Genomic DNA, 22,853 nt, shown 5'->3' with positions numbered 1-22,853 from the left:
ATTGGGTCTATGGGCTGCACAACAGAGGCTTAAGCCCTCCTCCAGATCTAAGTTTGGGCTGATGTTGGGTTGGGTTGGGTTGGGTTCTAAGTAACCTAACCCCTGTTAATTGGACTTGGTTGACTCCATTATGATTTTTTTTTTTTTAGTAAAGTCTATGTAATCCCTTTAAACTACCACCCCAACGACAATTTACTTCACAAACTATCAATTATGACAATTTACCCACAAAATTACCAAAACAATGACAATATACCCCCAATTTTAACAAAATGATGAAATTACCCTTACTAAAATAAAAACTAAAGTATTAAAATTTAATATTTTTTTTCAAAATTTTTAAGGTATTTTTGTCTTATTGAAAATTTTATAGGAGTAATTTCGTCATTTTTTTAGCATTGGGGGTACATTATCATTACTTTAATAGTTTATGAGGTAAATTATCGTAATTGATAGTTTGAGTGGTAAATTGTCATTAATATAGTAATTGAAAGAGGTTAAGTGAATTTTACTTTATTTATTATTATTTTTTTTAATTCAATGCTAAACATATTTCCAACTGGACACTTCCGTACAATTTTCTGTCACATTAATAACAAAAAGCTACCATTGACATTGAGGCAAAAATAAAAAATAATAATAAATTGAAGCCATGGCAATGAAGGGAACCCATCTTATCACAATAATATTTCCAACTTAAAATTCCTAACCTTATCATTTATCACTCTCGTCTGTCAACCTCCATGACCGACGAAAATCACACCTTTTGGTTTTAATAAATTAGATCTTTTGCCTTAGATTTTTTTCAAGTTCAAAGACCTGCATTTTCAAATTTTTGTTTTTTCTGCTAAATTAAATAATTATATTCATATATTTATATCCGTTTAATCATTTAAAATAAACTGTAATTTAACATAATATCAAAGTTTAGAATTATAAGTGTCTCACTTACTACAATATTACGTATACATGTATATACATATTTACTAATTATCATGAAAAAATACTATATTTTATAATAATTTGCTCAATATTTTTCTAGTCCATAATTGTCGCATATATATATATATATATATAGCTTGCAACATTTTAAACAAGTCTCACTTTTTTTAGCCTTGATAATCAAGTAACATTTCCTTGATTTTGCAGTACTCCAATTTCATCATGACCCCATCATCGATCATATAATCAATTAAGAATTGTGTCGGTGGGGAAGTCTATTATCAACCTAGTCTCTCATCATGTGCTACTTCCCTGATCTGCTTCCAAATTGGGCTTCTATATTCAATCCGATGGTCCCAATTTAGCTAGTATTAATTTTTCATTTTTTTTTTCTTTATATATATATATATAGTTGAAGTTCAAATGGGACTACGTTCAACAGCATATTGTTTGGGGGTAATATAAATTATCAAAAAAAATCCAATAATAATAATAATAATAATTATTATGAAGGTTCATGTAGAGTAGATCACAGGTTTGAAGACTTTGAAGCCCATAACTTGTGGGACGAATTTGAATAAAAATAAGAAGAATATAGATCGATCGATGGAATATATATATATAAGATAATCATTCAAAGCAATTCCATGACTAGTGGTTTGCACAATTGCACTACTTTTCTTTTATTGATTATTTGATTTAATTGTTTTTTTTTTTTTTTTGGTTGAGTGGGGGCTGGTGGATTGGTGTTGTTAATTTATAAATATAACCCACCGAATTGTCTGTGCATGCATGATCAACATGCCTAAATGTGATCGATTAACTTCGAAGCTGGTGGTGGTAGGCTTAAGGGCGGCCGTTTGGTTTGGTTTGGTATGGTTTTCTAAAGTAAAACAAACAAGGATCTTGACTTTGCTTATCTCTGATCTTTTCCGAGAATTAAACGGAGAAGATTTGAAATCTTGACTTTGATTATATCCTTGTACATATAAATCATATATAACTAATTCTCAAAATATAATATATAATAGGGTAAAGTTCTCTTTAGCTCCTTCAAACTACTACTCCAATGACAATCTCTCTCCAAATTATTAATTGCGACAATTTACTCATAAGCTACCAAAACAATGACAATGTACCCCCCCAATAATAATAAAATGACGTAATTACCCTTACTAAAATAAAACAAAAATACAAAAACTTATAAAAAATAATAAAATAATAAAAAAACTAAAAACTTAAAACTTAAAAATAAAACAAAAACAAGGGTGCCGGACCACCCATAGGTAACTGGGGATGGTCCGGCCACCCACCAGGGGTGGCTCGGCACCCCTTGGCCCAAATGGGGGGCCAAGTTTGTAAATCGATATTCCATGGTTGATTTGTTTGGTTGCCGAGAAAGCACGGGAAAGGCAACTCAAACAAAGCTCAAAGCATTAACGGTGTTTAATATCGTATTCCTCAAGCTTGTGGTTCTTGAGTCAGTTTAATCTATTTGCGTTATATGTGTAGTTTATGAATTTTCGTGGATAACAATCAGGGGCGGACCCAGGATTAATATTATGGGGGGACGAACTTACCTGAATATATAACCACATAGATACATATAATATCTCTCTATATGTGTATTTGTGTATGTTTATCTAAAATAAATATAGATAAGTCTTAAATTTAATTTCATAGGAAATTGTAAGTTATTATTGCATACAAAAGTTATGTTTTAAAATAAACTAAAAAGATCTATAGGATTTTTTTTAAAAAGAGGTACATTTAGTGTGAACTTTTTCTTCTAACGAGATCACTTGGAGCTCCCATAAATACTATAGTCAAGCCAAAATAATGTTGCGAACTAAAAATCATTAATTAAATGGGGACATTTTCAATTTTTTAAAGCAGTAAGAGTGGACAAAACTAAAAGAAAATTTTAATAGGAGATAAAAATATAATTTTGGAGGGACAAAACTAAAAAAGATTTTTTAAAAAGGGGCAAAAATATAATTTTGTGAGGATAAATTTATAAAAAATTATATTTTAATAACATTTTCAAAATGTTTGGAGGGACATTCGTCCCCCCCAACCATATGCCTGCTTCCGCCTTAATAACAATGCTTCTGGAACCAATGGCATGGCTGGTGGGAAAGAAAATTGCGGGTCTAATTCTTCGTTTTCCAATCTTCCTTGTCCCTGTGGAGCTGGTTGTTGCCTGATTCTAACAGCAAAAACTGGAAAAAATATCGGCCAGCAATTCTATCACCGTCTTGCAAATCAGGTAATAGTTATAAACCAGAGCCACCCTCATTCCGGCCATTTGGGGTGGTGGCCCAAATGGGGGTGGTTAGGCCACCCCAAATATTTTTAATATTTTAATATATATTGTTTAATTTTAAATATATTTAATTGCTTTTTTCAAAATTTTAAGGATATTGGTGTCTTATTAAAAATTGTATAGAGGTAATTACGTCGTTTTACTAGCACTAGGGAGTACATTGTCGTTGTTTTTGTAATTTGAGAGATAAATTGTCGCAACTGATAGTTTGAAAAAAGGTTGTCATTAGAATAATAGTTTGAGGGGGTAAAGTCCGAGTTAAGAGGACTTTTCCCTAAATAATATTATTGCAACGTATTGATGAAACCTTTAGAAAGTTATAATCCAATCGAATTGGCCCTTAATTAGATTGAATGTGCTGTTCGATATTCTACAGGTGTACTGTCTCTGTGGTCTCTCTCTCTTGTGGGACCAAACATCTAAGTGTGTTGTTGAACATCGTTCGGTCTATATCCCGGTTCGTGTCTCTAATTATTAGTGTTAATTTTGTTTGTAACAAATGGCTTCAAGCCGCAAGAATCTCAACGAAAACACCCCCCACCCCCCCCACACAATATTATTGCGTGAGAAGTCAAAAGTAAATTGGTATAGAAAGAGCCCACAATGGGTTTTCTTTAATATTTGGTCAGATGCACACCGAGTAGAATCAAGAATATCTTCAACATTGATCTTCTTGCTTCAATTTTCAACCCCTTTCACATCATGTACGCCATATATATATATATATATATATATACTGGCCAAATAATTAACCATCTTTGAGACTTATGGTCTGTTTTGAATTGCGTTTAAGAGGTTTAAAAATACTTTTAACACTTAAAAAAATTTATTTGAAAAAAAAATTACTTGTTTAATACATAAATTAAAACCGCTTTTAAGGTCCAAAAAACCTAAAAATGGCCAAATCGCACTTTTGGCAAAAATTTTAAAATAGAACTTTTGCCCAAAAGTTCTTTTTGACTTAAAAGCTCTATTTTTCAAACGCAATCTTAAACATGCTCTTAGACTATGTATGTATATGGAATGAGTGTCGCTACAGTACTACAATTTTTATTATAAATTAATGTTATATTTATCACGCCATCTACTAAAATATAGATATGTAACACTTATTTTCATAAGATGTGAATTAAGATATGGAGACAAAGAATAGATGAGAAATATATATTAAGATTGAAGATTTACATCAATATATAAAAAATAAAATTGGTATTCGTTAAGTTATGATCATTTATGATTGAATTTATGCCCAATTTTGTAACAATTTCTCTTTTGATGTACAACATTAAAAAATCTACCTGAAACTCCCTGTTTTGTTGTGAAGCCTACTTTTTACAATATTTTTGACTGAAAATTGTCGTTATATATGTAGTTGTGATAGAAACAAGAAGAGTAAGTAAAAGTACAATAACTCGATAAACAAGTTGTTAGACATTTGATATTTTGGTACTTTGACAATTCCTAAAACATTAAATGTTAAACTACATTAGGTTAATGATGCTAAAGATCTATTTTCAATTGTTTTTTTTTTCTAAATCGGTAAAGTCTTGCGGATAAAATTTGTGTATTAACCAACAAATTTCATCGAGTTTGGTGTAAATTTAGAACAAATTCGTATGGAATCATGTATTTATTTATTTATTTATTTTTAGCATTGCGGGACAATGTGTGTTTGTGTACTTGATTTTCTAGACTACTTTTTTAAGGAGTTTAAGAGCAAAACGAAAAGTTTTTGGCCTAAACATGTATAAAGCATATTTATATGGAACATTTCAAAAGTAAAGAAGGAGAAGCTATGCCTTTATATGCTTATTCCCTCTAGATTCCGATTATATATAATAAAAATTATAGTAACCCAAATATTTTTCATATGAAATAAGTTGTCATTCATATTTTTAACATTGGCTTAACCTTTTTTTTTTTTTTTTTTTCAAAAACAAATAATAATTATGAACTCGAATCTATAAGCGAGATAAGACCATGTCCTTATTCCGATCGAACAAGAACATATCTGGTGGTCCAAGTCCAAAACAATGACACATCAGAACCATCCACCGCCTGCCCAGAAAAGTGAACTGAGATTTTAACCTTTGTGTTGGCCATGAATTCTGCACAAATTTCAATGGAATTTATTGTTCGAGAACGATGGGTCGTATCGTATTGCTAGGGAAAATTTACTCACCAAGATGGCTGCAAATTCAATGCTGTAAATCTAGTAGCAAGTCCCAACATGCATCCTCGTGGCAATGCGTTAGAGCTCGGATATTACACCTGTCAAAAACTCTTACACTGCATGCTCAACGTGTCATAATCAACATCCTTAATTCCCATGCAGTATTACTGTACTGCACATTAAGGAAATTAGAATATTTTTGTACTAATTTCATATATATATATATATTCAATTAAGGAAGTGGTCCAAATTAGTGTGAATTATAATTATGACATGAAGCTTGCCATTCACGCAACAAAGGCAGCTGGCCGTGGGAGCCAAAATTTGTAGTTGTCCAATCAACTGTCGCACTAGTTTGGACCACTTCCTTAATTGAATATATATATATATATATATATATATATATCATGCTTGATTTTAATGCTCTCTGAAAGTTTCAGTCCATTGATATCATTGGCGCTCATCTGGTATACATACTGTTATTTTAAAAATAATATGTATGTTGTAGTGTAAGTAACAGTTAAGATTAAATTTTAAAGTTGACTTATTTTTAAAAGCTTTTAATAAGAAAAAGAAAATGAAGAGAGATTTTTTTGAGATTCAATCTTGACTATTACTTATACTACAGCATACATACTGTTATTTTTAATTCGGATCCCAACGGCGCAACGTCTTTTCTAGGTTTCTATTGATTTCTGTAAATTTTACATATTACCTGATATTTGAAACAACGAGGTGAGGCAGAAAAAAAAAAAGTCAATTATCCATTCACATAAACAAAAATTGAAACTAATTAATGCGAGGTATGAAAATTACCTTCTTGTTGAAAATATGTTTTCTACAAGGTGGTTTTTATTTTTTATTTTTTATTTTTTATAAGATTTTAGCCATTGAGATGCCTTATTTAAGCTTCACTATTAATATAAAGAGGTAATTTAATATTAATTTTATTGCTAAACCAGATGAAAATTGTTTTCAACATTCTCATCATATATCCGACATGGAGAGGAACATAGACTACAATGTACGTACGGAGGTGCCAATTCTGTTGCAGCTAGGAAGCCATATCCCCATCAAGGAGTCAACCATTGAACTCCTCGCCCACCTCGCATACCCCAGAATTAAGACGTGTAAGACGTGTTTTGGACATACTGGATGCCATAGGGGACCGAACAGACTGGATTTAAAGATTCAATCAATTTTAATATTCTTATTTTTTATATTATATTAATTACTTTTTATTATTATTTAAATAAAAAAATTACTACAAAATAAATTTTTTTATTTCTTCGTACCAAACATTTACATTTTTTCAGTTCACTCTCTTTCCTAAGTAATTCAATTTCAGGATTTTTTTTTTAAATTTAATTTCTCTTCACATATTCCACAATATTTAGCAAAAAAAAAAGAAAAGACATGTTGATTAAAATCACAGTAAGCAACAAATCATGCGCCAAGAATTAAGAGGCTAAATTCAAATGGTTGCTGAAGTTGAAACATAAATATAAATATATATTATCAATCACGAGTAGTAGTGCTACAGAATAACATATACATATGCACCATAATCCCAAGATCATCCTACATTAGTTTGGAGCCTCTGGAATACAAATGAAAAGACCCGTCATCAATTTTCTTTTTGTTGATTGGACTCGTACGTACTCCATCTCCCATTTATATGCTATTCTTCTGACCTGTACAGTCTGAAAGATTACACAAAAGTAATATATATAAATATATATATATATTCAAACAAATAGATTTCATCCATAAACTTGATATGATCGGCGGTTTGGCCGCCCACGTCTGGTTGTATTAATTAATGCGCTGCTGTTTGCCGGTACCAAGATAAAAAAAAAAAATTTCTCCATCCAAACAGTTCGCACTTATGAACATTCTTGCTTTCTCCGATTCCAGGATAGGCAAGTAAGAAGATGATATCATTTGATCTAAGAATTCGTCGTTGTCTAAAAGAGGAGGAGGGTAGGAACAGGCTCACTACTTTCCACTTGCTTTGTCATCCTGGTCTTTGAAACTCGTCGCTTCTCTTCCGCGGAGGTGGCCGGAGGAGAAGGAAATGCAATTGTGAGATCAAGATTCAAGTCCAAAGAGTCAGAAACCCTATCGGTCGTTTTATTGACAGAGGGTTTCAACGGCTGCGGCTGCGGCTGTGGCGGTGGCGATGGCTTGCACTCGTTATTAGTCGACTCAGAGGACGTTGCGGATGCAGAAACGTCGCACTTGGGTGGCGGCCGGAGCGGAATCTGGTTTAGTCTATGGTTGTTTGGATCAATCCCCATGCTTATTAGCTTTCGCCGGATGTGAGAGTTCCAGTAGTTCTTTACCTCGTTGTCTGTCCGTCCCGGTAGCCTTCCGGCTATCAGAGACCACCTAACGGTCACATAACCATAACCGTTTGTTAGAAAATTTACCACCTACTATACACGTGTTTGCACATGCATTGATATGTCAAAAGAGAAGTTGAGAGAAAATACCGATTGCCTAGGAGGGCATGGAGCTTGATGATGAGATCCTCCTCGTCTTGACCAAAGTTTCCACGTTTGATATCTGGCCGGAGATAGTTTATCCATCTTAGCCTACAACTTTTGCCACAGCGATCCAACCCTATAATGAATCAACATGAAACAAGTTAATTAATTAATAAGGTGATGAAAAAAGAACAAAAAACGAAAAAGAAAGCCAAATGACAAACCTGCAGCCTTGGGGAGGGAACGCCAGCAGCCTTCGCCGTGGGTTCGGATGTAATCGATGAGCTTTTGGTCTTCTTGCTTGGACCAAGCGCCCTTGTTGGTGCCTTCTTTATCACAGCATGGTTTTCTCATTGTTGTCTTGTGTTTCCTCCCTCTTTTCAGAAAATGCAGAAAGAAATTTGAGAGAGAGAGAGAGAGAGAGTCGAAGCAAAAAGCAGGGGATGGGCGCAGATATAGTTGTGAGGAAGTGGGGGATGGGGGAAGTTGGTTGACTTGGACCGGTTGTTTTGCTTTGTTTAGGTGAGTCACACTGTTCTACAGTTAAGAGGATAAGGTGCTCTCTCCAACGACTCTCCTCCTGCGTACTGTTTAGTATACGTCATTTTCCTTGTTACAATATTTGCATTTTTGCGTCGTTCTCTCTCCCCTCCCCCACAAGCTTTTTTTTTAGCAATTTTTGATACGACAAATAAATCTTATATAAATTCACTACAAAATTAAATGGTTAAAGTTTAAAAATTTGATCTGTTTGATTAAATATGTTAGATTATGGTTGATCTATATAGTCTTATATCTATACTTCAACACAATCTAAATTCGGCACGCAACATAATGACAAACAGTTTTTGACATTGCATATGAACCCAACACGAACCCGATACAAAAATTGAGGGTTAGAGTTGATGGATTTAACCTGTTTAATTAAATTAGTCAAGTTATGATTGACATGTAATTTTATATTCATGTTTCGATACGACTCGAATATGATGCGACATAATGGCAAACAGTTTTTGACATTACCTGCGAACCCAATAGAATTCAATACAAAAATAGAGAGTTAGAGTTAATGGGTTTAACTCGTTTAATTACATGAGTTGAGTTATCATTGACTTATATAGTCTTATATTTATGTTTCAACACGACTCAGATTTGACAAGCAACATAATGACAGAAAATTATTGACATGACTTGCGAACCTAATACAAAAATAGAAGGTTAGAATTTAGGGGTTTAACTTATTTAATTAAATTGGTTGAATTATGATTAACCTTTGTAGTCTTTTATATATATATATATATACTTCGATACAACTCTAACCTAACACATGAAAAAGAATTGTCATCCCTATCCCTATCTTAAAGAAAATATATATTGAAGATGTTAACAAATAAATTAATCATTCTGTTTTTTTTTTTTTTCGTTTACCATGAAAGGAAGTTAGATGTCCATTTCATACTGTGGAGATATTGAGATCGATATATAGTACGAATAGGGTCAAATAAACCAAGGTGATGATTTAATAAATGGTTATTATTATTATATTATTATTATTATTATTTATTAAATACTAAAGATACACTTTTCCTTACCCCACTCTTGACTAAATTACACTTTCTGCAACATGTTAGAACCTTTGTGAAATAATTAGAACATTTTTGTTAAAATCAAGACCCATAGTTTGTCTTTAGCAGAAAAATAAGGGCCAATATATTTTTTTTAATTTTTTTTTTTTTTGTAGGTGCCAAAAGGTTATTATTGCGTTTCTCTTAAATTCTGTTCTTAAAAACTTCCATTTTCCTTGCCTTATCTTTCCTCGCCAAAACAAATGTCTATCTACTGAAAGATTTTCTCCAAACAATCTGAATCATATCACAGAAATTAAGCTTTAGTTCCAAATTAAGCTAATGTTCACAGCTTCTCATGTTACCTAATTAATTATCACAAACTATCAACAATTTTTTCTCCTATGTAAGTTCGGGAAATTACTAAATAGATTAATGGGCAGTAAGAAATTTTCATGTTTCCTCATACTCCTTATGCTAAATCAAACACAGACAGCAAGTGAAATTTAACGTTGACATCAAAATAAACTTTGTATGTGTTAAACGTGCTCAACAGTCAACTCCTATCCGAATCAAGAAATACGTACTTAGGTTCCTTGCTTATAACTTTGAACCACATTTTTCATCAACTCAATACTAGAGATAGATGTGGATTAGGTAGTGGTGCACCCATTACCCAACCACCAATTGGCCAATAAGCCTCATGATCTACCTAATTAAGGACCTTTGGGCTCCACCACAGTTGGACCATCTTTGCCAAAGGGTTTAGAGTGTCTCGCTAAGACGATTCGAATAAGTCCGGCTCCAATAGCCAAACGAATGGCATAGGCCCTAGCTTGAGAGGTGGCCTACACTAAGGCCGATGAGCACTTAGACAGCAATAAGGTGTACTACACACGATTCCTCCTCCTCTCCATATTAGGTAGGATTGTACAAACTATCTGCGTAACGGCATGCGGATGTGGTTGGAAAAAACTACTAATCTCATATGCAAATGCATAATGATGTCGTTTTGGTATGAGTTTCCTCAAAAACACTAAAGCTTAAATAAATAAATAAATAAAAAAGCACAAAACAATTTCAAAAAATAGGCCCAAAGAATGCTCAAAACATTAAAATAGGCGTTAAATGTCCATTACTTAATAGGCCATTAGCGGTGCGATTTTGCCTTCAATAACTACGCGGATAGAGGTTAATAACTGCATGCCTAGGCGACCGAATGTGGTTACATAAAAGTGATAATCACAGAGTGCAGTTGCAGATGTGATTAGAGGCAACAATTGCATCCACTTGTATAGTTATAATATCAAGTAACTATTTGACCAAGTTAAATAACCTCTTTTGATACTCTCAGGATGAAATCACCCATAGTTATAACGAGATTTAAGCAGGAATCTCCAGAGTCCCACGAGTAAAAAGTGGGAACAATAGATCTATATAAAGAGAGGAGGCCCCTTAACTCCCTAGGTACACATAATTTTCTCCTGCTTTCACTTTGCTAAATTTACCTTTCCTCATAGCTCCTCATACTCACTTAGGCATTAGAGATGGTTCTGTCGGTACCTCTGACAAACCTTTCTAACCTTCTACCACTTCTGCGGGCTTCTCCCTCCCTTCTAGTTCTAGGCATGAAGTCATTGTTGTATTAACAATGGTATAGGTCCATGACCCAAGTAATAATTAGGTGAGGGAGACAGTTGCCTAAGACCCAAAGTAGAATAAGGCTCCCAAATAATAGTAGTATTAGAAATGCCACGCACACATAGAACCCACAATTATGGTGCATTATCTCTCAAAAAAAAAAAAAAAAAACAAAACAAAACAAAAAAGCCAATGCCCAATTTGCCTCTCTTCTCTCCATATAATTGTTGGTTTTCTTTCTGTAGGAGTTCTAAAGTCTCTCTCTCCCCCGCTTTATTACAAATGTCTATTAGAAAATATGCATATGGATATGAAAAACTTAAATAAAAAGAGAGAAGGATAGAAAACATTATTGAATCTTAAAAATGATCTCCAGATAAATATAATGGAGAGTTAAGGTGAAATCTCACAAATGAAGAAGAATAAAAATAAATAGACTTTGAAAGACCCATCTAGCAAAATGCCAATTAGTAGGCCCTTTTCCTGCCAAGTGCCAGCCATGCGAGAAGTTCAGGCAAAAAGTACCTGGAGGGTTTTGGCCGAATCCAATCATCCCAATATCGTTCGCTTTGTTCAAACTGAAATGTACTGGAAACCAGGCTTTCTCTTGTTTGAAATGTACATCACCGTACGCCTATTTTTTATTCAAAAGAGGAGAAATGGTTTACAAGGAGATTTTTGTCACTCTTAATCCTTAAAAGAGAAAAGAAAAAAAGAAAAAAGACAAGAATCTTTGGTCATGCTTTCAAACACTAGGCAAAAAGAGGCCAATTTAACAACTAAGTGTGCACGGAAGTTGGCACATCACTGTAATTGATTCCTCGATCCAAACAGAGCATGTTCAAAATCCCAACAAACCCCAGGAAGGGTCTTGTCCAGCCAAAGTTTATATGTATGGCTGATAGAGTGATACATAAGCTCATCATAAGTAATTCCAGTAGATTCCCCAAAGACATCATCTGCCCAGTAGGATTTCAAGCCATTCCTTCCATTTTCCAAAGCAAAGTTACAGCTGGTGCACAGGAAACAAACACACTTGAACAAGAAGAAAAGAATTCTCAATTAGATCAAGACATATACAAGACAATAAAATCAAAACCTCAAACCCACCAGTGAGAGAACACAAACCAGGGGAGCATGAAAACAGGCTGCTACTAAAATCCAAGCAACCATCACTAGCTAAAAGACCTCAAAAGCGTTTCTCTAACCAATACTCAGATTTTAGTCAAGTAGATGGTGGGATTTTTTTTGGGTGTATCTAAATATTTAAGAATAGCTCATGAAGTAATAAAAACAAATAAAAAGAATCTAGTTTCTTAAGAAAATAAATAAATAGAAACATCAGCAAGAAGTAACAAAATGTATCCATCCACACTGTCTAAGATTCTCCTGCTCCACATTGCAAGTAACAATAAACTCGGGAAACATGGGAGGGAAAGCGCATGGCCACCCATATTTAATGACAAATATGAAAAGATTATCAAGGTCCCAAATATTTCACTATCAAGTTTGTACATGAGGCAGAGGCTGGTAGGTAAAAAGTATGACCATAAGTTATGGAAAATGCAAGCACCTTGAATCTTGACATGAAAGCTCACTTGCCAATTGAATATAAAGATATGTACTCTGAGGTTCTGCTTTCTTCCCAACTGACCTAAACCACCACAAGAGGATAAGATATATTCGTTTATAAAATGTTCCAGAATTATTCATTTTACATCAAATTTCTGCAGCAGTATCTAATAAAAAATAAATGATGTACAGTGCCAACAAAAATGATTTCATACTCTGACGAACCAATCACATGAAAAATTCTAAAATTAGAACACATTAATTTGCACACTATCTCTGCATAAAGATAGGACATTTCATGCTACTTGTTTTTGTTCACTTTTTTCTTTTCACCCAGCAATATCTGAAGGTTTTACTTTCTCATGGTATATTCAGCATCCATATTGAAAAGGCACGGTTGTAGAATACTAGGCTGATTTTTTATGGCTGTGAATCAGTTTCATTTGGACTGGTTGGTTTGAAACCTCTACCATCTAACAGTCATGCTTTCACAGAGTAAATATAAAAAAATGTATGACTTCATTGTTTCTTGCTGATTATGGAGCAAACAGTCCTAGTCACATTCAGAATTGACATTCTTCAACTGGTATGAATCATCCCACCTACAATTATATGAAAACAATAAAATAATCTTAATGAATAAAATGAGGGTTGTTCAATAACAAACAGGTCAGATATAGTCTGTTTAGCCCTGAATTTCCCATTATCAAATTAACTACCAACCAGTTGACCAACAGTTGGCTGCCAGCCAGTCTGATGTTTGTCTGGCCCTCGAAATCCTCATTTGCTTTTTACTATTCAAGGAGTGCATTAGGAATTATCTGACTTAGCATATGCATTTTGACTTTGATTAACTATTTTCATTTCCTATGGAGTGTAAAATAATTATATCATAATGATGCAAAATATGACGGAATACAGAGTTCATTACCTACAACCATGTTATGCTTATTGTCTTGTCTTCAATTTTTATGCTTCGTCTTTTATTTTTCTGGTAGTAGTGGTCATACAAGAATGGAACTTGAGTTACACAAAGACTATCTAAAAGGGGAGGTCGATTGGCAGAATTGAGTCCATTTACAAGAGGGGTTGTTTCATACTTTCAATTCGCAAGAGGATTTGTTTTCTTGAAGACTCCTATCAAGACAACAGGGTTGGCTTAATAGATTTTAAAACCTAAGGCGACAAACTTACGTAAAGCCATTTTTTTATATCTAAATGTTTAATTTTAAATCATTCTTCTTGCCCTTAATTTTTTTTCCAAATGACTTACAAAATTCATCTCTATTAGGAGACATTTAATTTCAACATGTCATATTTTGTGTTGAGCCATGTTAAATCATCACTTTTCTCATAAGTTAGCTTATAGGAAAAGTAGCTTATGGGAAAAGTGGTGATTTAGCGTGGTATCAGAGCCAAAAGTTCTGAGTTCAAACATTGACTCTGTTAATTCACCCTCATTTAAATTAATTATTCTACGTGTTGGGCCTCACCTATTAAAAGGGAGTTCGAGCCCACACGTGAGGGTGAGTGTTAAAGTAATGATTAAGTGATTAAATTTACCTTTTTTCTATCAGCTTAAGCTTATGGGATAAATGGTACCCTCACGTGTGGGCTCAATTTTTTTTTTTTTTTTAAGAGTAAGGCCCAACACGTAGAATATTTAATTCAAATGGGGTGAATTGACAGACTCAAGGTTCAATCTCAGGACCTTTAGCTCTGATACTATGTTAAATCACCACTTTTTTCAAAATCTTAACCTTATGAGAAAAATGGTGATTTAAAAAGTTACATATAATTATTTTTATGTAGAATTGAATTTGCACAAAACAAAATTTACTTTAGTCTAAAAACTATTTTAATGGACAAACTTAGCCAATATAGTGGTTAAGTTTACGTGAAATTATGAGTTTAGTAACTATCATAATTGGGGCCTTAATCAAAGAGCACTAACTAAATTTTTGTCATAATATTGTTTTTTACCATAGTATTGTTTTTTTACCATAATTGAGGCCTTAATTAAAGAGCATTGACTAACTTTTTTTTGTCATAATTGGAGCTTTAATTTTTTATTTATAAAAGGAAACTTAATTATACTATTTTTATTTAGGGCCTTATTTCATTGATTGCCTAGGCATTCAGCCGGCCCTGCAAGACAATGGTGTTTTCGTAGTAGCACTAGTTGTTTTAGACTTGTATCATTCTATTTTATCCTCTATGTTATCCTTTAGTCAGCAATTGTCTTTTATCCTAATTCTACTAGAATAAGTAGGTAGCCTATATAATGCTTTGTACCTGATGAACAAAATAAACGACTGAGAATTATTCTAGTTTTACTAAACTATTGAGATGAAATTTTATCTTTTTAAGGTGTGATTCCTCTTCCCTTTGGTGGTGAGACTTTACGAAACTCCATTGTTGGCCAGTGAGACTCCGTTAAACATGGAATTTATGTTTCACTTGAAGACAGTACCTAGTGTATACAGACTACTTAGGTAGCTTGCATACTTTAGCTCCTAGAAAAAAAAGGAAAGAAGGGATGAACGTTGACCAGGCAGTTTAAACCGATTACTGTACAGTTGACCTCAAACCTATTTCCAATTGCAGAAGCAGAAGGGCAGACAGTTTACTGGTTGGACAGTTGGACATATGACTGAAGAGTTCCACTAGTGGCAGAGACAGTTGGATAGGTACCCCCAGCAGCAGCTTCAGCTGCTTACCTTGAACCAATTGGAATAAAACTACCCGTATAGGTATAGACTAAGGCAGATCAAATTGGATTTAACTGGACCAGCCAGCACATGAGTAGGCATCTGTAGTTTCAGTTGATGACCCTGAGCTATACGCTGGATAAACCATCATCGAGCAAATGTTCCTTAAGGGTACAACTCTTATTTAAACGAAGTGAAAAGTACGATCTTTGTTGTCTAATAGAACAAAGAGTAATACCTTAATTGAGTCGGTGAAGATCAAATCTTTTTTTTGATAAGTAATAAGAAGTTTTATTAAAAGGTGAAGATCAAATCTGTTTATCAAAGTGCTTCTCCAATTGCTCAAGACATCTCTTTTGAACTGAGACACAAAACAAGATCATTTCATTCCATTTTTAGTAAAATAGATAAGGATATTCCATTAGATTGATTGGTCAAGATCAATATGCAGGCAGGAGGGCAATTGTTCTTCTTTTGTCCTGTGCCACATAATCTGGAAAGCAAATTGTAAAAAGCCGAAGTTGGAAATGACCTTGAATTCTTAGGTTACCTGCCCAGTTCATTTAGTTTTCCTACAATTACATGTAACAACCAATATTTTTTTTGATAAGCCTCTAAAGATCAATCAAAGTCGGACATGTAACATCCAATATGCAGACCAATTCGCAATGAATCAAGATTTGGTTCCGACATATCATCTCCTAAAAATGTAGCTACAGGAAATCCAACTAGTTCTAAATGTGAGATGCCAACTTATCAGGGACTTACTTGGTTGATAAAATTTTAACCAACTCAATAACAAAAAACAACAGCAACAATTATGACAATCTTATAGATTTGCTTGATTCCTACCTATTTGTTAATCATTTTACAGTGATTCTTGACAATTAGCTTTCTCCATGTGTAACGAAGGGAATTCAGCATCAGTTATTTAGTTCGAGCTTTATACACCAAGGAATGCATAGATGCCAACATCAGACTATGAAAGTCCAAAGTGATAAATTTTTAAGAAGTCACTAATGTTGACCCACCATCCCCCGCCAACCTTTTTCAAATAAAATAAACCTCCTAGAAATAGATTCCCTCTTCTAAAGTGCCTAGAGGTTAACCTCAATGTCATGGGAATATAAAAATTCTAACCTATGTTGGAGCATGGAACTTTGGAATTCTCCATGAATGGTTTGAAACAATGTATAGGATAACTAGATAAGCCCTTCATTTGTTCAGCAATATAAAATAAGAAACTTAAAAGAGTCTAGCGGAACTTGCCATCAAAGGATTTTCCACTTCTTGGCTAACTGTTCTATCATTCCATAATCTTAAAATCATAATAAATTCTTTGACCAAGCTTAACTTAATGCGAGTGATTTGAGGCTTTGGATAAGACATGCAGATATGTGTATTAGTTATGAAAATCTCGTGCATACCTGTCAAAAAGACATTAGGAATTGTCTTTGGATATCCGAAAGCAGACTTTTATTAACTTGAGCCTTGAGGTATTCTATTTATTTTGAAAGCATAGCATACTTATGTGCATTTCAGATTTTTTTTTTCTCCCTATTTTTAATTGGTAAAATTTGAACGTTAGACTTGGTTGTTATTATTTATTTATTTTTTTTGACATGTCCACACAAGGGAAGGGGAAGAAGGGATTCGAACTAGTGATCCTTCTTTCATGAGGCGTGGTTCACAGTCATACACCAAAATTAATCTTATGACTTAAACCCCACCCCCACCCCCACATTTTCATTGTTCTTAGGACGAAGGAGATGCTATTTACTTCAAAGATCATTGGCAAGATTCAAAACCAAGACCTATTCATCTCCATACCACCTTTTTGCCACCTGAGCAAAGGGCATGAGCAGCATTCAAAAACTTGAAGAATAAAGGAAGGGTTGCATATTTGATCTATACCGCAACAATTTTATAATCTACATTAATTTCTTAACAATATGGAGGTACATAAATTTCAAAAGTCATAAACAGATCTATGGCAGCATTATATAACTACAGAGGACAAATATAATTAGACATTAACAATCAACATACAAAAATATATGAAAAGACGGATGGTATAAATGAAGGCAAGTTTTTTTGAATAAAAGCGTCATATCCTAATTCAAGAAATACAATAGGAAGAAAAAAAAGCATCAGTTAACAAAAAAGTTCATTCATTCTCATCGGAAGGATAGCTCTGAAATCGCATTCATCTTTTAGAATATTTTGCCATGTAATAACTAATTTAATATTGAAAATAAGCTTCAGTACTCACAATTTGGATGCAGGAAACTATCCAATACAAAAGACATAGGATAACTACACTTACAAACAAATCAATCAAATGCCTTCAATCCTCAATTTGAAGAACCGGAAGATGTAATCTTAGGCTAGTATATGAGCCAACCACAGTTGTCAGATAAGGTTGATAAGGACGAGCAGCAAAAGGATCAAGACAAGGAAAGGGATAGTCAGTGTGTTTCTGTTATGTAAAGACTAACTAATAGATTGATATAGTTTGTTATGGTTGTATAACTTAGCCTCTTGTTAGCAATTGTAATTAGTTATAACTCATACATGTAAACCGTTATAAAGGAGATAATGGAAGACAATTTTGGTAACTTAGAAAACCAAAACTTTTTTTTTCCTCAAATCTTTCATAGTCCACCAACCACCCAAAGCAATAAAAGAAAAGATAAAACTTAATATGGTTAGAGAGCAAAAGCATTAAAAATGAAGGGCATATTACTAAGGAAATGTGAGATGTCACAAATCATAACAAAAGAAGAATCCTTGCAAGTATAAAAATATTTGTGTTACTTACCATTCAAGTTAGGATGCTTTTGAAGCAAGGAGCTTTGAGCAAGTTCTGTTCCGTAGGAATTTCAATAAAAGGTAAAATCTGCAAGACTAAAACCACAAACTTGCGAGGGTCCAATTTCTCGTAAACGCAACCCAATAATGCCTGGGCCAAGCAATATGGTGCTAAGGCACTCAGTCTGCATACAAAGAAAATCTTTTCAATTTTGTACTATCATGTAAATCTCTTAAATGCTTTTTACATGTTTATGTGCCAACATACATCTGCCCAATTTAACTCTTATGCCAAGAAATTAAATAAAAAACCATCACAAAAAAAAAAAAAAAAAAAATTCAGGCTAAGTTCCTCCAAAGTTCTAAATTCATTATACCTCACACTTTGGTCAAATTCAAAATTCATAGAGGCCTCTTAGATGGTAGCTCCATGTGGTGCTGGTTGTGGTAATCTTTGAAGTGGGTTTACAGCAATCAGGATATTTCTGGTGTATGTCTCGGAAAGATGGTTGAAAATAGTATAATAAGACTATTTTAGCAGCTTAAAATGAAGTTAGAGAGGAAATTACCACTTCAGGAATCAACGAACTGTCCCCGCCGCACACACACGTGCCTAAGATGAAGTTAAAAAATACATGCATTATTGATCTACCAAAGAGCCATAAAATTCTAGATGAAGATGAAGCTAAAAAATAGATGCATTATTAACCTATCAAAGAGCCATAAAATTCTAGATGCTGACTGTCAAAAAGCATCCACATATCTGCATTCAGCCACATCAAATCAATAAGCAAAAAGAGAAATCCATTAAACTATGAACACCGAATCATAATGCACCATACCATCTGCCATGTATCAAAAGTGTTATCTGAAAGATTTTTGCATGTGACGGTCAGGACTTTAATGCTTCAAGGTATAGCAGGAGGGGTTCATAATACAAAGTAAATAATGTTCATCTATATTTGAAAAGCCAGGAAAAACAAAAAAACAAAAACAAAAATATAAAGCATCATTTGAAGGACCTCCAAAAATGACATATACATACTTTTTTTTTAATAAGTAATTGACCCTAAGAGGAAAGGGATATTCGAACTAGTAACCTCCGCTTCATGAGACGTGGTTACTAGCCAAATGAGCTACATGATAAAGTAAAGAAGAAAAATTACTTTATATTTTCCAGTTTCCTGATACAATGAATGGGTTCGTTTGATAAAAAGGGTTTTTGATTGAAAAAGTATTCTGGTGTGATATAAAGGTGAAGTAGTTTTGAGTGTTTTATGAGTTATTTGTATTTGGAAGTTGTTTATTAATACTTTTGTTTTTTTGCTAAAAAGCAAAAAAACAAACCCCAAAAGGCATTATCAAATGAACTCGACGCTTCAACGAATTGGTTTTCAAAAGATTTCTCAAAAGATTAATACTTTCTCGAGAAAAACTAAATATCTTCATTTTCTCCTCTGGTTTCCACAATAACTAATGGGAGCATAAACTAAGGACCAAAACCAGAAAAAGGAAAACCAAAGTTGATAAGGGTTTCTTGCCTTGTACCTTGATGCAAATAATAACCCCAAAAGCATAACTCTTTGCCTGCCCCTTTTGGATGATTTGGGAAATTAAAAAAGCTCTACCCTGTGGAATACTGCCTCTTTCTGCGGCATTAAACTGATACCTTAGTTTCTTCCTATTTCTTCGTTACTTCATATATTCCTTTATTTTGAACAAAATTACAATCTTCTCATTTCTCAAAAAATCAAAACATGAAGCAAAGCTCCGCATTTGTACCATAAAAACATTGGCTACCACTTGCATCAAGAAACGACTCCTATTGATAGCACCAAAGACAACAATGATTGCAGTAAACTACAATACAGCTTATTAAGGAAACTGATTTCCCCTCTCAAGCATATTTAGTACTAGTCACATCCATTGAGCATTATCCAGGTTTTGAACTAATATAACAAGAATTCAGCTACTAAAATAATATACAAAAAGAAAAGTTCAAATGGTCCAGAAGAAGTGCAGCTTGAGAGTCTATTTCGTCATTCATAAACAAAGCTAACAAGAGTTGCAATATACTGGATTGAGATTCTCCTTTGAAAAACAGAAGGTGTAGGGGGAAAAAAAATCTATTCATTCCAATTATCGTATTACAAAGATACCACATATCATTAAAAAAAAAAGATTCAAGTAATGAACATGTCTCTAGAGTTACAACATTGGTATATATAAAAAGGGTTAGAATTACAGTCTACATGAATTCAGAAGGCGAATTGGCATCAGGCTTCCCGTTATCGCCCAATCCCCCCGGATGCTGCAAAACTTGAGGCGGCAACGCTCCCAATGCACCACCCAACCCATCACTCGCCGACCCAAAAAACTGACAAACAAGCCGAGCCATCACCCCGAGAACCTGCATTTGGTTCTGGCACGCCTCGGCGTGCATTTGCATCATTTGCTTCTCATGCTCAATCTGCAACCCCACCATCCTCTCCCTCCACTCCATCTCCTCCTCTTCCCTCTCCTCCTCCATCATCATCCTTCTCCTCCGCTCTTCACCGAATTCCCTTTCCAATCTCAACCTCTTCTCAGATTCCCTCCTTGCCCACATCAACTCCCTCTCTTCCAACTCCGATTCCCTATTCTCCAACCACTCTTTTCTTTCATATTGCCGCTTCACGGACCTCAAATGCGCCTCTTTCCTTTTTTCTTCCCTCTCTACCTCGCCCTTCTCTCGCCGAAACTCCCTCTCTCTTTTCCTCTCCTCCCTCTTCACCACCACATCTCTCAACTCCGAAACTTTTGCACCCATTAATTCCAATCTCCGATTTACTCCCAAACCCTTCTTCGGTTTCTTCATCCGAGCAAAACCCATTTCCCCAATTCCCCTCTCACCTACAAACTCACCATCACTCCTCGCAATTTGCTCACCATCACCACCGCCACCATTGACATCATCACCACCACTACAGTCATTTTCTTCGTCGTCTTCATCTTCTTTACCCTCATCTTCATCTTCATCTTCTTGCTCCTTTTCCTCCAAATCCTCTGAATCAATCCCAAACCCCAAATCCCCACAATCCCCAAAAACATCAATATTCTCGTACAGCCTCTTTCCCTTGGCGTCGAGCTCCACGTCCCCAAACACCTCCTTGTACTTCAAGAAATTAACCCAGTGATTCTCCCCATCTTTCCAGTTGAACTCGTCCTTGGAGACCCGGATCTTCTGCTTCACGCCCAGGTACTGGTGGCGCATGTTCTGGACCTTGATGGACACGTCCCGCCAGGTCCACTTGAATGGAAAGCTAGCTGGGTCCTGGAGGTGGTGTACCGCATTAACGTGGTCCGCCACGGGCTTGAATTTCTTCTCCCGGGTCTTGAGCTTGGCCAAGGCTCCCGAGCTTCGGAGCTCCGAGTACTTGGTCAGAAGGGTCTGCTCTTCCATCTCCGACCATTTCTTGCGCTTCATATGGTGTTTGGGGTTTTGAAGGCGAACCGGAGTAGGGAATGGTCGATTGTTTTCTCACGGCGGGCCGGTAGATGGGTGCGTTATAAATGGTGCTTTCTGACTGCTTGCCATGTGTCTCTTGATGACTAGTTCAGTTTAATTATGTTATACATTATACATGATTTTTTTTTTTTTTTTTTTCCCTAATAAAAAGGGCGAGAGCCACAATAGTAGTTTCTCTACCTGAGAGCTATATTTAGAATTTGATAAATTATAGGCACTCCTTCAAGTTGGTTAAGTCATAGTCCACTCAGCTCGCCTAATGAAGACACTAGCAACACCTAAGCTTATTGTATGAAAATAATCTAAAGCACTTTCTATTTTGAAATTTGACTCAAAGACCTTCCACGGTTCCACCCATCGATTCTCTTAAAAGTTAGTCTATTAAAGTATTGATTAAATTATTAAATTTAACTTTTTCTATAAGTTTAAGTTTTTGAGATAATTAGTAATTTGACATAGTATCATAGCCAAATGTCATGAATTACAACCTGGACTCCTTCAAATCATCTCCATTAAAATTAAATATTTCACGTGTTGACTACACCTAATAAAAAAGAGTTTGAGCCCACACTGTGAAATATTAAAGTATTGATTAAATGACTAAATTTATCGATTCCTATAAACTAAAACTTTTGAGATAACTGGTAATTTATCATAATGCTACTACACCACCACCCTCAATGGTGCATGATTTATTTATTTATTTTAATTCAATGGTACATGATGTTTTTATGTTTTGATCAATTACAGAAATTTCTTACTAGTTGAGTTATAGAAAAAAAAAAAAAAATCTCACATATTGAAAGAACATATAATATGTTTAGAGACTGAATTAAATAAATTCCTAGGACCCAATTCATAAAATTTTTATATCCTTTGATTAATAGATTTAGTCTGATTTTCTTCCACTAAAATTGAATGAATTGAAGTATTGAACTAGCTAGGCTACCTATATGAAGAAAATTGATAATTGGAAAAAATAAAGATTATCGGTTGAACTAGTTTTACCCCATAGATAGAAGGGGTTATATCTATGGGGTTATATCTAGAACGTTTAGCAGAAACACAAGTGAGGATTGATTTAGTGGAAGAAACCAGTTGGGTAAGGAGTTTTC

At 34.4% G+C, this 22,853-nt stretch overlaps 2 protein-coding genes across 10 annotated transcripts; both read right to left on the bottom strand.

Moving 5' to 3' along the window:
- Positions 1–6,932: 6,932 nt before the first annotated feature.
- LOC132182302 (transcription factor MYB3-like) lies at positions 6,933–8,363 on the bottom strand. The gene is made up of 3 exons (XM_059595506.1): positions 8,155–8,363; positions 7,937–8,066; positions 6,933–7,832 (listed from the first exon to the last, which is right to left on the bottom strand). Exons 1-3 carry the CDS (start codon positions 8,282–8,284, stop codon positions 7,409–7,411), a joined length of 684 nt encoding a protein of 227 aa, XP_059451489.1. The 5' UTR covers positions 8,285–8,363; the 3' UTR covers positions 6,933–7,408.
- A 3,204-nt stretch (positions 8,364–11,567) lies between these two features.
- LOC132180517 (stress response protein NST1-like) lies at positions 11,568–21,789 on the bottom strand. Of its 9 annotated transcripts, XR_009440169.1 has the most exons (5): positions 20,483–21,789; positions 18,241–18,415; positions 17,200–17,263; positions 12,710–12,790; positions 11,576–12,148 (listed from the first exon to the last, which is right to left on the bottom strand). XR_009440169.1 is itself a non-coding variant. In XM_059593382.1 (3 exons), exons 1-2 carry the CDS (start codon positions 21,694–21,696, stop codon positions 18,244–18,246), a joined length of 1,386 nt encoding a protein of 461 aa, XP_059449365.1. In that variant the 5' UTR covers positions 21,697–21,789; the 3' UTR covers positions 11,576–12,148; positions 18,241–18,243. The 9 variants fall into 9 exon arrangements, 3 of the variants coding, with proteins under 3 accessions (XP_059449365.1, XP_059449364.1, XP_059449366.1); XR_009440168.1 differs by lacking the exon at positions 17,200–17,263 and having other exon boundaries at positions 11,576–12,171; XR_009440167.1 differs by lacking the exon at positions 17,200–17,263.
- Between the last annotated feature and the right edge of the window lie 1,064 nt (positions 21,790–22,853).

The sequence above is a fragment of the Corylus avellana genome, chromosome ca5 (genome assembly GCF_901000735.1).
Source record: "Corylus avellana chromosome ca5, CavTom2PMs-1.0".
NCBI classification, from domain to species: Eukaryota; Viridiplantae; Streptophyta; class Magnoliopsida; order Fagales; family Betulaceae; genus Corylus; species Corylus avellana.
This window is presented reverse-complemented; position numbering and strand designations above follow the sequence as displayed.

Excerpts from the sequence above, each read along its gene's own strand:
- LOC132182302 (XM_059595506.1), bottom strand. The coding sequence starts at position 8,284 with ATGAGAAAACCATGCTGTGATAAAGAAGGCACCAACAAGGGCGCTTGG. Across the intron at positions 8,067-8,154 it reads TTCCCTCCCCAAGGCTGCAG|GGTTGGATCGCTGTGGCAAA; the intron begins GTTTGTCATTTG and ends GATTCATTATAG. Across the intron at positions 7,833-7,936 it reads CATGCCCTCCTAGGCAATCG|GTGGTCTCTGATAGCCGGAA; the intron begins GTATTTTCTCTC and ends TGTGACCGTTAG.
- LOC132180517 (XM_059593382.1), bottom strand. The coding sequence starts at position 21,696 with ATGAAGCGCAAGAAATGGTCGGAGATGGAAGAGCAGACCCTTCTGACC. Across the intron at positions 18,416-20,482 it reads AATTCGCCTTCTGAATTCAT|ACTGAGTGCCTTAGCACCAT; the intron begins GTAGACTGTAAT and ends CTTTGTATGCAG.